The sequence below is a fragment of the Lissotriton helveticus genome, chromosome 2_1 (assembly GCF_964261635.1).
Source record: "Lissotriton helveticus chromosome 2_1, aLisHel1.1, whole genome shotgun sequence".
In the NCBI taxonomy this organism is placed as follows: Eukaryota; Metazoa; Chordata; class Amphibia; order Caudata; family Salamandridae; genus Lissotriton; species Lissotriton helveticus.
Window position 1 is genome coordinate 1,905,910,508 of NC_136059.1, and position 16,072 is coordinate 1,905,926,579.

Sequence of the window (16,072 nt, forward strand, 5' to 3'; positions counted from 1 at the left end):
TTTTACCTGGCGACGCTTGATGACTGATCAGTGGTCTCGCTCCCCCTTCTCAATGATGCACGGTTCAACCTTTCTCACATATTTTATGTGATTCTTTTACTACCTACGCGCGGCACTTAACATATACCTTGTCACCTTGCCTTAACTCCATGTATACTGTGAATCTTACGGTAACACACGATGCCTCCACCTAATCTATATGTACAGTCTACGCACCGTTTTGACATATGATGACCCGACTATTCCACATTGTCCCGCTTCTAAAAACTTGTCCCGTTATTTGTCAATTACATTACTCTATCGCTATTTCTCCTATGCATTTAACTTCCAATCATGAATCGCTATACCATTGTTTGACGATTGTTACATCACTGAATTCCACTTGTGCAATTAATGTATGTCAATGCAAATTCTATTTACACCTTACTTATTAATATGCTCATTGTTTTGTCTAAACTTGAATTATGTCCATGTCAATCTGAATTTTGCTAACCAAACGCTCACCATTCCTCCTTTCTGCTTTCCCTAATTGCTTCCACTGCCTCTTTTACTTCCATTACTACCTCGGATCTTGTCTGTGTGTCCCATCAAAACCAAACCTCCCTCCCCCCTTGTATGACTATCTAAACCATTCCTTCTGCCTTCTCTCTGCCTGTCTCCCATATCTGACATTTATTAATTTAACCTTAATTTTCTAAATAGCATACATATCCTACTATTGGTGTGTACTCCCTTCTCCTACCCACCTTTTATGTCACATTTTCTCCCTTTATCTTAACTTTATTTCTTTCCTTTGGCTACTACATACCCTTACCAATCTCACTTTAATCCTTCCTTTTCCTATCTCACTAAACTTACATGTATGTACAGCCCTGAAGAAGCCCTAGGCCGGACGGTCTTGTAAAGGGGTGAAACACGTGTTGGCTGTTTGTTTTTGTTCACTCACTCCCTGAAACAGAGTGTCAGAAAAATCATTATAAACACCCACCAAAAAAGTGCATGATTGGAATTTTTTCCAGAATGGAACGGCTGATTCAAATCTTGCCCAGACAAACCTGTTGAACATTCAATCCTGAAGGCAAGGTGCTCAGTTCGAAGTGTGAGGGTGCCCCTGCATGAGCTTGGCACCCATACAACCTTCGGAGTCCATTCTCCTGGGTTGTAAGTGCATCAGGCACTACAATACAGAGAGTGGCCATGCGTCATTACTTGATGACCATCTCTAAACTGGCTGTTATGAACTGTCATGTTTGGTATCAAACATGTTAGAATCACCCCCCCCCCACACACACACACCGTAAGCAGTGTGGGGTGTAAGATTCCATGCACTGTAAAGCTCCTACGGGAGGCCCTCAGTGCTCCTGGTACAAGTCTTCTAGACCCTGACAGCACAATAAGGCTGCTGCCGACCAGACAAGATTCTACCCTCCTGCTGCTGTGCCAAGTTTGAGCAGGGGAAGGCAGAACAATACGTATCCTGCAACAGAGGTGTGACCACCTCCCAGACAGGTGTATTGGGGCCAGGTGAGAGCTTGCCAGCACCACTCAGTTTGCCTGAAGGGAACATTTGGTGCCCTCCTTGCATAGTCCAGTTCAAACCAGCTCAGGGAGCAGTTGGCTCCTGCTCTGGAACAAAACTGGACAAAGGAAATGGAGTATCCTTCCTACTGCCCGACCCCTCCTTAAGGGCCAAGATTCATTTTAAGACACCATTTCTTCGACCGCCTGGGAACTCTGGTCTTCGCTCTGGGCATCAAGACAGCGACTATGTAAGTCTCCTGCTGCTCCTGGTCTCGTCGCCCTGCTAGTGTGCTGTAACGTCTTGCCTGTGTTCCATACAGGAACCTTCCAAGGCCTGTGGACATCCAAGACACCTGAAGGAATCTCCCTTGAAGTGAAGGAGTCACTTCCTGCATATGCAGGCACTGCATCAAAGCTGACCGGTCTGTTGATCCCAAGCTTCCACAGACTCCGAAAGGCTCACCAACACAGCTGGTGGTTTTTCACATCCCTCGAGGCATGCCCTATCCTAGTACTAAGTTTGAGGCCAGTATCTCTCATCAGAGCCGCAGAAACCGAACCCCTGTACACAGCGCCCCCTTGCTGTTGCAAAGGCTTGTTGGCTTCCTTCCTCCAAGATCTTTGGGCTTCAAGTAGCCCCAACCTCAAGCATCTCAAGCTGCAAAGATCTTCGTCTTCACCACATCTATCGCATCATGAGCTTGCATCTTTGGTGAGCTGCTCAAGGTCCTCTCTCGACCCCAGTGCCTCTGGCCTGTGGATCCTCATGAGGGTTATCTCTAAATTCAGCAAGCTCCTCTAATTGCTCGGGGCCTGCCCTGACTCCCCTGCTTGTGGTGAGTCACCTGGACCTTGCTGGTCCTGACAATGTACCTTCTTCACTTTCCACGTTGGTGCAGTTGCAAAGGCTTGTTGACGCTCCAGACGGACACCAACCCCATAACTCTCGACATCCGACATGGAACAGTTCGTGCACAGCTCCTGGTCTTCCACAGCGTTGCCTGGTCCGCACAGCTGCAGTTCCAAGGTCACCGTCCGCTCTCCTGCAACACTCGACATCGGTGGGCATTTGTCTTCCGTGCCACCTAGTCACTCCTGAGTGGCACCGATGCTGTACCCCTCTGCTTGCAGGTACTTCTAATCCTGAATCCACCTTTGGGTTTCACCAGACACTTTGACCTTCACCAGCAGCGGCATCTTCCTCAAGTCCTGCATTGAGTTTGTTGGCAGTTTCCGACGCCACTTCACACCTAGAACCTGGCTTCCCTGATGTAGGTATCCTGGTTCCTAGGGTATCCTCAGGTGGGGTGGCTCTCCAACCTTCTGTCCTCCATGCAGCTTCTTCAGTGTTCACTGAGAAGGGTACTTTGTTGCAACTGCGACTTAACCTTTGTCTCGAATTGAGCCTACTGTCGTGTTCCCACTCTGCACACAGCCACTGTGGGGTTCCTGGTTGGTTACCTCGGGTAGTTCCTTGGGTCACTGGCACTTCTACGTCTGCTGGGCATAGTCTTGACTCGAGTCATGGTTCGCATACCACAATTTTAGTATATGGTTTTGTCTCTCCCTGGCAACCACTGTGTATTTGAGCTACTTACCTGTTTCTATTGAAAAGTATTGTGTGCATTGTGTATATCTCCGGCTAGGAGATATCTGCATGTGTTAGTGTCTTATAACAAATACATATTTTTATAAGTACACTGTGTGGTTCTATTTCACTTAATCTATACCAATAAGATTATATTCTGGTAAAAGAAACTGCTTTACACTCCTTCTGGACTAAGCCTGAAGGCTGCTCTCCACGGCAACCACTTAGAGAGCTTTCTAAGCTTGTCTATGACCACTAAAATCACCATAAGAGTTGTCTGGATTGGTGCAGGGTGCCCACTAACATAAGTGTGCACCATTTACCGGACTGAAGCGAACAGATCCACGTGAGGTAGCAGATAAGAGTCAAACAGCATAACAAACAATCTCCATACTCCGTACCAAGGTGCAAACACTTAAAGGGCAGATTTCCAAGTAGATGTAAAAAACTAAGACCCTGAAGAGCAGATGAAGATGTGAAGTGTGTTCGCATACGAATAACTTGCATTTCTTGGAATTCCTGGAAAATACAGAGGGACGCGCTGCTGGAATCTTCCTGGAGGACCAGATCACCCACATTCTCTGGCCCAGCTGACCTCTCGGCATGTTTACAGTAGAGAGGGCCACTAGAGCGCTGGTGGCCTGACCCCTCCCACAAGGGATAAGGTGCCACATCAAAAAGGAAGTTACCCCTGAGCTCCCAGAGCAGAAAGGAGTGCAGGCCATCACCCTTGGGGAAAGGCAAGGGCGACAGAGTGGACAGAATCTACTGACCGATTTACTCCCTGGATTATTGTCAGACAGGATAGCACACTGGAAGTGGAGCCGGAGACCCCTGTGGAGAAGGATATTGTGTATGGAGGTAAGCACTTATCTGGTGATTCTCAAGCATCTGGAGAATAACCACTAGCAGTAGTACTGGCCCAGTGAACCCACAAATAGGACTATGGCAGCTGAAAGACAAGCAAGCGGAAGCTTAGTACACTTGTAAGCTTTGAGGAGGGAGGGAGGGAGGAACTACTTCCAGAGCATTCAAGTTGATATAACCCTACTTCAAACTAACAAGAACAATTAGGCAACACAAGGGAAGGATAGGGCAGCTAAAGGAGGGCCCCCGGCGGAGACTCACACCCTCTGAGTTGGAGGTCTGCCATAGGATGTAATTTCCTACACATTACACATGTGCTTAGGACGTAGTTACTAATGTTCACATTGTATAACTGTTATAGACAGTGTTTTCCCAGGGATAGTGTTGAGGGCAGGGCGGGTGGGGAAGGAATGTTTTACATTGTTGTGGTTGAAGTTTAAGAAAAAAAGATTAAACTCTGATGAAGGTCACTCACAAATGCTCAGGACGGACACATGAAGGCCAGGTGATTGGACAGTTGACGTGCGGTGGAGGGAGGACAAGACAACAAGCTATAGATGGCTCCTAATACCAATGCTAAGCAGAGTTATAAACTGCTTACCTAGAATGCCTGGGGCCTCCGGGGGTATGCGAAACAATACAGGGTGTTATCCTTCCTGTGGAGACACAGTGTGGGAATAAACTGCCAGCAAGAGACTCACCTGACTGACAAAAAGGACTTAAACTGAAAAAGAAATGTACGGGACAACTGTATTCATCTACATACTGCACATATGCAAGAGGGGTTCCATTTGGGTGGGTTCAGGGGTCCCCTAGAGACTGATTTATTCAGAGGCAGAGCGAAAGGGGCGGTATGTCACATTGGATTGTGAGACCTCTGCATTCTTAATATATACACTTTCAACAACGTCTAGGAATTTATTAAAAGAATGAGGGAGCTATTGACCGACTGTGTGGTTTCCCAATTCTGTAGACAGCTGATTTTAACGGTGTGCTGGATAGGGGAAAAGGACAGATCTCATTCGAGTCTACACACAAAGCAAGCCATGGTGGAGACGTTGAGCCAGTTGATACAGACTGTAGAGACATCTGGTGAGGGATGCATCGAAACGCTCAGGAATACTCCTATCATTCCCTGATGCATACTACCTCTCAGATCATTCACTCCTATTGGTGAAGTGGAAGAATGGTGGTCGAGGGAAGTCCTGGTGGAGGCTGCAGTCAGAAGCATTAAAATACCCCGTCTACAAGGATAATCTGAGCGACGCATTGACAGACTACCTGGCCAACATCTGGGGACAGTCGACAAGTAAGAAAAACAAATGGGAAGCTATGAAGTCAGTCATGAGTGGTGACTATATTAGTAAAGTCAACGGTTTCAGGCAGAAGTTAAACAGACCTCAAGACGCTGGACAATAGAATAGCAATCATGCAACAGCAGGACGACGCCGCTAGGGAGGTGTTACAAGGCTAGGAGAGCAATGGGAGAGACATGGGACAGGCTGGACAAGTTTGCACTTCAGGAGTACAGACAGTGCCTCCACAGGGAAGGAGACTCGCCCAGCAGGTTACTGGCTTAGATATTGTAGAGGGAGACCGAAAGACTAACTATAATGGCAGTGACGGATGCTGATGGGACATTGGCTAACACGCAAATGGCAAACAATGATGCACTATGGAACCATCTATGAGTACAGTATCATAGGGTGGTACAGCGAACAGCACTCCGCTGATAGTTATCTGGAACAGATACGTCTGTCCAGGATACTGCTGGAGATGCGGGAAGAAAGTGGAGACGGAGATCTCGGGGGGGGGGGGGGGGGGGTGGGGGGAGAACTGGGAAGCGATGGCTTCCCAGTGGAATTGTCCCAGACCTTCAAGGCTCAGCTCACCGAGGTGTTGCTTGAGGTGTGTGAGGCAAAACGGGTGAGTAAATTGTTCCTTCTCTTCCCCTTGATGTGAGAGGGTATGTCTGTATGGTGCAGAAGCTGGGAGGGGTCCAGACGGACACCTCCAGACTACAGGCCTCGGACTATGATCAACCCAGATACCAAGGTGCTTTGTGAACTTCAAGCCGACTGACTGTGTCCAGTGGTGGGGATACTGGTACATCAAGACCAGTCCGGTTGCATACCAGGCCAGAGTACAGCAATGAGTCTGCCTAGACTGGGCCCATTGTAGGAAGCTTGCATTTTATGTAGTACACTTAAACAAGATATACTGTGTATAAAGTCTAGACAACCCTTATTTGTTTACATGGCTTAAAATAGCAATCCCAAATGCTCTACTGTGGTACTGTGGGAGAGCAGTTTAGACTTAGAGTGTAGTGTTAATGCATTTGTTGAACATAGAGTAAATTAATGACGGACTAAAGACGAAACTTGAGACCAATTCAGAAAAACAAGAAGTATTTTATATTTATTTTAACACCAAGAGCGTCATTATTGGGTAAGTACTTTTCGTAATAGCAATTTTTACGGATAAGTAAAATGATCACTCAAAGACGTTTTTATGCTGTAATGCTTTTCTATGGAGGAAAAGGCATATACTGCATACAGATATTTGCACATGATTCTCAGGGGTCCCCTTTAGGACTTATGGTGCTAGGGGGCCAAGGCCCAAAGTACCAACAGCAGTTCAGACTTACCTACCCTGGAGTGTCTGGGTGCTGGACAGGTTGGCAGCCTTGCGCAATACACAGCAGGCAAAGAGGGGGACCACCTAGAAACAGGCTGCAGAGGGGAACTTAGGGACAAGTCTGGGAGCTTCAAACGGGGAACTTAGTTCATGGGGTCCTGGGAGGAGGGGAGCACAGTCTGTTGTCATGGACCTGCGAGCTCAGTAGTCGAGGATGTATGTCGGCAAAGGCACCCACTGATCTCGGTTAGACCTGCAAAGGGGGGGCAAATTAGTACAGCTGAGCCACTCTCTGCTAATAATCAAAGTCTGAACAAGGATTTTTCTGACAGAGTGGTAGATAAGAAAAAGCTTTCGCCAGCAGGAGCATCATATTAAAATAACTACAGCTGATGGCTACAACCTGGTCATTCATGGAAAAAGACTCATCTAATATAAGGCCAAGATTCTGCACTGCCTGTTTGGATATGGGAGTGGGGCCTAATTTTGTAGGCCACCATTCTGATGCCCAGAGTTGCTGTGGCATCCCAAACAGCATGATATCGGTTTTTCTCGGTATTTAATTGCAGTTAGTTGCCAGCCAGTGTGCAGTTGCATTCATACAGTTTGAGAACTGGTCTGTGACAGTATCCAGGTCATCCCCAAAAGAAATGACAAGCTGAGCATAATCAGCGTATAATTGCAAATATGAAGGATCTAGCAATGGTAGTTAGAGGGGCCACATATATGTTAAACAGAGTAGGGCTTAAACAAGAGCCCTGCGGTACCATCTTATCAATCAACTCAATGCCAGACTTAAAGATGCCCAGCAAGATAATCGGAGACCTATATATATTTTTTTTTAATCTTTTTATTAGAAAATAAAGAAACAAATACACACACAAACAACGACCGGAGTGCATAGGGTAACCACAGTTGCTATAAAGAGACACAGACTTCCATTCATTACAGTATGAATAAACGGGCCTAAGAGTCCTCCGAATCCACACTGGCAGGATCCAATTCCGGCGGTTCACAGATGTTGCCTCGATAAGCATTACAGGTTCCCCAAATCTTGACCCATTTACGGGGCCGCCCCCTGGAGACATACACTGACTTCTCACGAAACATACACCAATCAAGATCTTCCATCCATTTTCCGACCCAGGGCGCCCGTGCAGCACCCCAGAGCTGTGCTATATTCCGTTTGGCAATTGCACAAGCGAGAGTCACCCAAACCTTACCATGGCTCGGGAGCCTCACAGGGACCGCCACTTCCCTAGGAGATGCCACCGCCTCCCTCCAATCCTCATCGTTCAGAACAAGGCCGTCGGCGACCCACTGGTCGCGCAAACGCACCAAGGGGTCCTCGGAATGATTAATCAATGTGCTGTATGTTAGAGAGATCGCCTTAGTGGGCCATCAAGTAGGCGATCTTCCAGCGGGGAGGCCACCGGCAGCACCTCGTCTCTGGAAATAGCTGCGTTCAAGGCATGGCGGATCTGGAGGTAGCGGAACCGCTCGGTATCATTCAAGCGGTACTTGGCCTGCAACTCCTCAAACGTCAGCACCCTATCCTTACCCCATATGTCACGAATCTGCGATATTCCAATCAAGTCCCAGCGATCAAAACCCTTCATTTTCCAGAGCATCCCCAACCTCTCAGACCTCCACAACGGCGTCGCTAGTGTCAAGCGCCCAGCCCATTTGAGATCACCGTTGGCCTCATGCGACACTCTCGTGGAGCACAAAGTGGGCCCCTTCAATGAAAAACGGCCACGCTTTGCGTATAAGACATGGGTGTACTCTCCCCCAGGCACTTGACCATCGCATAGCCCGGGTCAACCGGGGAGCCATATATAGCATGATTAATTGGAGCCAACTGAGACGCCCAGTAATACTTCCGGATATTTGGCGAACCGATGCCACCATCGTACCAAGGCAGCATCAGCTTTGAGAGCGCAATGCGTGGCCTCCCCTCCCACACAAGGCCACGCTGCAAAGACTCAATCTCACGAACGTACGACGGGGGCACAGGGTCAAAGGAGTTCTGTAGAGCGTACAGGAATCGCGGGAGAGCCATCATCTTGAAAAGAACAGCACGGCCCAGCATGGAAAGTGGCAACGTTTTCCACCTTGCAACATCCGCACGGAGTCTGGCCAGAGGAGGCAACAAGTTCAGTCAAAAGCGCACTCTGGGGTCCTTAGAAATCTGGATCCCAAGGTAGCGAAAACTAACCAACTCCAGCTTCACGGGGCAGTTCCCCGGCACCCTAGGGGGATCTCCACTCAGAACAAACAGGACCGACTTCGCCCAGTTGATTGAAAAACCGGAGTACCTCCCAAAGATGGCAAGGACATCCATAAAGACAATCAATGAGGCCCGGGGGGAGGTCAGATACAGCAGGATATCATTGGCGTAAAGCAAGATCTTGTCTTCCCACTCTGGAGTCCAACAACACCCCTTGATCGAACGATCCCACCGCACCCAGGCCGCCAACGGCTCCAGGGCCAAGGCAAACAAAAGAGGCGAGAGGGGGCAACCCTGACGAGTACCACGCCCGAGAGAAAAGTCGCGAGACCTGTGATTATTCACTACTACTCGGGATAGGGGGGCCAAATAAAAAAGGCGAACTCAACCAATAAAGACCGGGCCAAATCCCAGCTTCACCAAGACAGCAAAAAGATAGGGCAACTCCACACGGTCAAATGCCATAGTAGCGTCTAAAGACAACAACACAGTGGGTTCATGAATGTGAGTCGCGCTCGCCAACACACCATGCAACCGGCGGAGATTAGGTGCGGTATTACGTCTAGGCATGAAGCCGGATTGGTCAGGATGAATCAAGGTGGAAATAACCTTTACCAGGCGGGTGGCTAGCAGCTTTGCCAGTACCTTAGGCTCCACATTCAACAAGGAAATTGGACGGTACGAAGAGCACTCCAGCCGAGGTTTACCCTCCTTATAAATGACAACAATATTGGCAACCCGTTGATCATAGGGCAGCATACCATGCACCAGACTTTCGGTATACATGTCTTTCAAGTATGGGGCCAATCGATTAGCGTGGGGTTTAAACAGTTCGATAGGGAGACCGTTAGGGCCGGAAGCCCTGCCAGAATGTACTACCCTGATGGCCATCGCCACCTCGTCATTCGTAAGGGCAGAATCCAACAGTTTCCTATTATCATCCGACAAAGCAGGCACCGGTATGTCGCGTATCATATCGGCATTTTCGGTTTCAGTATAGGTACCCGTCGAGGTGTATACCTCCTCCTAATACCGAGCAAACTCGTCAACAATCAACTGGGGGTCCGACGTGGCCGCAGAGCCCACGATGTGCAGCTCCGGAACCAGCCGAGACCCCCAATCGCCCTTTTCCAACCAAGCAATCAACTTCCCCGCCTTGTCGCCATGTTCATAAATCCTATTCTGAGTGGTGTCATGTTGCACCGTAGCTCTGTTGCGAATTAAAGTCTTGTATTCGTCCCGGAGCAGCCCAAGGCGCTGATCAGCCCACGGGTCGCCTCCGGAGGAAACAGCAGTTTCTAAGGCCACGAGCTCCGCCTCCACCCTGTCTAGTTCCGCCCTTCTCCTCTTCTTCTGCCCAGAGACAAGGGAGAGAACCTCCCCTCTCGCGACAGTCTTGTACGCCTCCCAGAGGGAGCACCTTGACGTGACCGATACCTCGTTTTCACGAAAGTAACTATCCGTGACTCGCACAAGTTCCCTCTGCACCATAGGGTCTCTCAAACGCCAAGCATTAATGGGGGCAACCCAAATCGGAGACCTATTTACTAAGAAATCCCGGAATCACTGGAGAGTCGTACCAAAAATGCCAATCTCATGCAGCCTTTGACTCAACCTAGTGTGGGACAAGGTATCAAAAGCTGCAGATAGATTTAGGAACACCAGCATAGATGAAATGCCTTTGTCCAGAGAGTCTTATGGAATAAGTCACCGGAACCAGGGCAGTATCAGCACTAAAGAAGGGCCTGAACTCAAATTGAGATGGGTCCAACATCGGTCTTCCTCAAGAAGGGCTGAACTTTGATTATTTATTAAACCTTCCAGTGACTTGCCCAGAAGCGAAAGGAATGAAATAGGACAATAATTGGTTAGATTACTAGGGTCAATACTGGTCATTTGTTTGGGTACTCCTTGAGAAGATTTCCATGCTAGAGGAATTATCCCTGAGTCAACAGATAAATTAAACAATGCCCAGGCAGCAGGTGCAATCTTGTGGGAAAGTGAGACAAAGATCGAAGGAGGACATGGATTCAAAGGTGAGTCAGATTTTTTTTTTCAAGATCTTTTCGATCTGCTCAATGAAAAAAGGTGCAAAATGTTCCATGCTACACCTACGGTTTGGAGGAGGAGAGGCGTAGGCTAGTGCCTCAACAGGCTGGTCAGCAGGAAATAGCAAATTGTAAATAGATTTGGTCGACTCTGTCCTTAAAGGAATCAGCTAAGGAATTGCATCGGTCTTGCGAGCCTAGGATAGTCTGGGAGCAGACTGAGGAATTAACAGCCGTTTAGGACTTTAAATAATTCTTTACAGGAATTGCCTGCTTGCTCAATTTGAATATGAGATTTGATTGCCAATTTTATATTTCAGTGGTATAAGGAGAGCGTCAGTTCATATGCATCTTTATTTCGTCTATCTCCACCTTCTTTATAATTTTTTGCAGGAGGACTTTTCCTGTCACAGTACCTTTGGTTGCCAAGAAGTTCGGAGTTGAGGTAGAGTTTTTGACCCAGTTTATACATGTGTGATGCTGTTGAATGCCAAATTTAGGGTATTATTAAATTATGCTAGAGATGGGTCCATATTTGAGTCTCGGGACAACATAGGAAACTTAAAGGCTTTAAAAGAGGTGTTTAAAATACATTTTAAAATAGTTTTTTTTCTAAATGGGTCTTGAGTTTCATCTTGAGCGTCTCTCTCATTTATGGACTCGGTGTGTGTACAACAAATGCATTAACACTACCCTTTGATAAGCCTCAAATGCTCGCCCACACTACCACAAAAGAGAGCATTTGAGATTAATTTAACCACTGTAGGCCAATAAGGGTTGTCTGGACTTTCTACATAGTATACCTCATTTTGGTATACTACATAAAAAGCCAGCTTCCTACACTGTGGAGGAATAAGTGAATGTGTACTTCCTCCCACTGTGCCCACCCATGTCGGTATGTGATTGGTGGGATGTAATTGTCAAGTGGGACCCCTAGAAAATGAGCTGGATCAGCAGAGGTTGGAAAAGGATATGACCCATATGAGGGTGTATGAGATGTTTTTGCCTGAAATCAAGCTGTTCCTGTAGTTTTTGAAGAATGACCTTGACTGCAGCAGGAGAGTCAAGCTTGGACGTCTGCTTCAAAATCTCTGGATCCAAAAGAATAATTTTTTTGGTGCTGGTTGTCCGCTCTGTGCGCTGGAGCTGGGTTGGCGTTCAATGGAGTTGCTCAGTGTAGACCATGGCCAGCAGCCAGTGGCGGTCTGAAAGCCTCTGTCTGGTGTTCCAGAGGGGCTGCATGCTTTTTAGTAGAAGCCTGCTCGGATAGTGTCTAGGGGAGAGGATTCTGTAATCAGTCTTGATTAGGTGGGAGCTCCTCTATCTCGAGGTTGCCTCCTGAGCGGTCTACAATGGAGAAGGCCTCTTCGTCTGCAGCGATGGCCGTGGGTGTTATCCCCTTGAACGACAGAGAGACCGAAAAAGGTCTTATGTTTATTCCATGCTCCTCTGCAACATCACGAGCCGATGCGAACGACTGTCGCTAAGAGTTTTCTTGGAGCAGTAAGAATGGCAGGCGTCTAAGTCGGCCTTGATGTGTTCTGGTGACAGGAACAAATTGCAGACCTGATATAAATCGGTCCAAGGTTATTTGACGTGGCATCACTGTTGAAACATTCTCGAGATATAGGACGGAGATGGGTGAAGGCCCTGATGGGTGAGGCCCAGGAGGGCTGCGATCACTCGGTTCCCCGGTTCGATCTAAACATTCGAACATCGATATGTAAGAGAAGTAGAGTAACGTGATCAAAGATCATACTGACAGAGGGAACGTACTATGAACAAAAAAGCGCACAGGAACAGTGTTGAACAGGAGCACACATCTGAACCAGACATTAGAAAGAAATCCAATACTGGTGTCAAAGCCCATACACAATATCTCCAAGGGCAGGAGTCACTCTACTTTGTGACTTGAAAGACTTCTTCGAAGAAAAGCACTTTGCACACATCCCAACACTAGACGGCAGTATTTTAGCATTTGCATCTACACCCACACATGCCTCGAACATATTTTTTATTTACTGTCAATAATAGCTTACCGGAGCAGAGAACGTCTTGCGACAACAATGGCATGTGAATCATGCAATACACGCCCATCATAGCAAATCATTTCACTGTAGTTGAAATCTCCTGTGCCCATTGCAACCACTTCATACTGTGGCCCAGCTAAAAGAAAAACACAGAACAGCCAACTTATCAAACAATAAGCTTTTAGTCATATCGGTACAATATTGTGACAAATGTTCTAAAACTCCTTGAAAGCCAACAATATCAGCTATGGATAGTACCAGCTAAGAAATAGTTACTTACCTGTAATGCTAGTTGAGAAGTTAACATACCTGTTAGGTGTTCTTTAAATAGCAAACGTCATTCAAGCACCACAGTCCGATATATATTTAAAACTGTAGAATTTCATTTTTGAGTGCATGGATACTGTTTCCAGAATGCACTGCACTAAAGCTAGCCAGCCATGATGGTATTTCCAAGTGACTTAAACATTATCACTCAAGACATGAAAATAATACACAAAATAAATCTCCAAATCATCCCACTTGTAGGCCTCGAAATAACAAACCACAGTAGACACCAAAATGTTTCTAGGTCTGCTAGAATGAAAATGCCACATAAGCAGGCCCATAAATATAGTCCACTGCGTAGTCCACTGCGTTCCCCGCCTCAGTTATGGCCTGCTATCGACCGGCTGTCAATTCAGATAGAGAGATGTATTAAACTCCAGTTCTCGATTGCTGGCAGAATTGCCATTATAAAAATGTCGGTGCTGGCCTGATTTTATATCTTTTTCTTGACATCCTCATGCCACTTACCTCTACTTTTCGGACATATATTAGTTATAGATTCCCTACACCCCCAGGAGTCAGCAGGATCCGACTAAATGTTTTCTTAACATACCCGGCAACGTCGGTAGGTGGCGTCGGTCAAACCAGAGTCCGTCCTCGGCGTTGTGGTTGCCAGGATGACGTTTCGCTGTCTACTTAGACGCCGCCCCTGCACGCTTATGTCAGTTCTGACACTACTTTCCATGCCAGAAGCGCAGAGTCATGCAAGACACTGACCACTGGTGCACAAAACTAGGGCCCGGAAGGGGAGTCCCGACCCTAGAAGTCCGTTCACAAAACAGGGAGGATGGGTCGGGTGATAAGGAATCTATAACTAATATATGTCTCTTACAGATACATCGTTACCGAAGGTAAGTAACTTGTCCATCTGAAGGAGACCATCAGTTATAGATTTATTACCTTAGAATAGATAACCCAGCAATACCAACCCTGGGGGTAGGTCTGCGAACCAAGTTCACACCAGGAAGTCCTGGAGAACATAAAGCCTGAAAAAGGCGTCTCTTCGGACTTTGCTGTCCAGGCAGTAATGCTCTGTAGAATAAGTTACTTACATTCTGTAACGATATATCTGCAAGCGACTGATTAATTATAGATTCCTTACCTGAGAATTGCCTCCAGGCATCAGACTGCATCCGGAGAACTTTTTCTTCAGTAGTACCCCTGCGCGTCAATAGGCGACGTCGGTCAACTCCGCGTTTTTCTTTAGCATCGGGGTTAAGGTAATGACGTCGCTGTATCTACTTAGACGCCACCCTTGTGCGCGGACGTCAGTTCTTATACAGGACATTCCACGCCAGAAGTGCAGAGCCTTGCAAGACACTGACCACTGGTGCACAAACCTAGGGCCCTGAAAGGGAGTCCTTAACCCTAGAAGTCAGTTCGCAGAGTGGGGAGGATGGGTGGGGCGGTAAGGAATCTATAACTTATCGATGTCTCTTACAGATATATCGTTACCGAAGGTACGTAACTTGTTCATCTGAAAGAGATAATTAGTTATAGATTCCTTACCTGAGAATAGATACCCTAGCAATACCAACCCCGGAGGTGGGTCTGCGAGCTAAGTTCACACCAGAAAGTCCTGGAGAACAGAACGGCCAAGGAAGCCATCTCTCCGGACTTGGCTGTCCAGGCAGTAGTGTTTTGTGAACGTGTGCAGAGATGCCCAAGTACCTGCCTGACAGATGTCATTGAGGGGAACTCCACGTCCCAAAGCAGTGGTAGATGCCATCACCCTAGTGGAATGGGCCCACATTTCCATTGGAGGCTCCTTCTTTGCCAAAGAATAGCAAGCTTTGATGCACAAAACGACCTACCTAGAGATGTTCCGTTTGTGCACGGCCCAACCTTTTTTTAGCTCCCACATAGCCAACAAGGAGCTGGTCATCCACCCGGAATTGCTTTGTGCGATCCAAATAAAATGAAAGCACACGTTTTGGATCCAGATGGTGGAGCCTCTCTTCCTTCCTAGAAGGATGTTGGGACGGAAAGAAGGTGGGAAAAGTTATGGTTTTACCAATGTGGAAATAAGAACCCAACTTGGGAAGAAAAGAGGGTCAAATTCAAAGGACAACTTTGTACGGATGAACAGCAAGAAAAGGAGGTTTTGAAGAAAAAGCCTGGAGCTCAATCACCCAGAAAGGAGAGGTGATGGTGACCAGAAATGCAATCTTTAAAGTGAGAAGTCTGAGAGGACAGTTATGTAGCAGCTCAAAGGGAGCGCACATAAGGTAAGTAAGAACCAAGTTCACGTCCCACTGAGGCATTACGGAGGTAACAGGAGTAAACCGATGAGTAATGCCCTTAAGAAAGCGATTTACAACAGAGGACTTGAAAAGAGAAGGCTGATCTGAAGCCTAAGAAAGGCTAAAATGGCTGAGAGATAGCCCTGGATACTGCCCAGAGAAGAGCCCTGCTGGGCCAAAGAAAGAAGCAACAAGAGAACCTCATAAAGAGGGGTAGAAAGGGGATCCACAGCCTTTGCTGTGCATCATGCCACAAATTTGTTCCATCTGCAGGCGTATATCGTTTTAGTGGAGGGACGCCTGGCTACCAAGATAACATCAGAGACTTCGGGAGTAAGGTCGAAGGCTGTCAACTGTCGTTGCTCAATCTCCACACAAGGAGGTGGAGACTGGGCAGGTTCGGTTGAGGACCATCGCCTGCTGCTGCGACAGATGATCCTCCACGAGAGGCAGTCTGATCGGAGCATCGATGGCCATGTGTAACAGCTTGGGATCCCAGACTATATGTGCCCAATCTGGAGCCAGAAGAATGACTTGGGGCCGGTTGCGCTTGATCTTCAGCACTTTGGGCAGAAGTGTCC

At 47.4% G+C, this 16,072-nt stretch overlaps 1 protein-coding gene across 5 annotated transcripts in view; it reads right to left on the reverse strand.

Moving 5' to 3' along the window:
• ADAD1 (adenosine deaminase domain containing 1) overlaps positions 1 to 16,072 on the reverse strand; it is a 1,111,472-nt gene that overhangs the window by 505,410 nt on the left and 589,990 nt on the right. For all 5 annotated transcript variants that reach the window (XM_078676822.1, XM_078676823.1, XM_078676824.1 and 2 more), the window contains one exon: positions 12,931 to 13,057. In XM_078676822.1, coding sequence (XP_078532948.1) covers positions 12,931 to 13,057 — 127 coding nt within the window. The remainder of the gene's footprint in view (positions 1 to 12,930; positions 13,058 to 16,072) is intronic.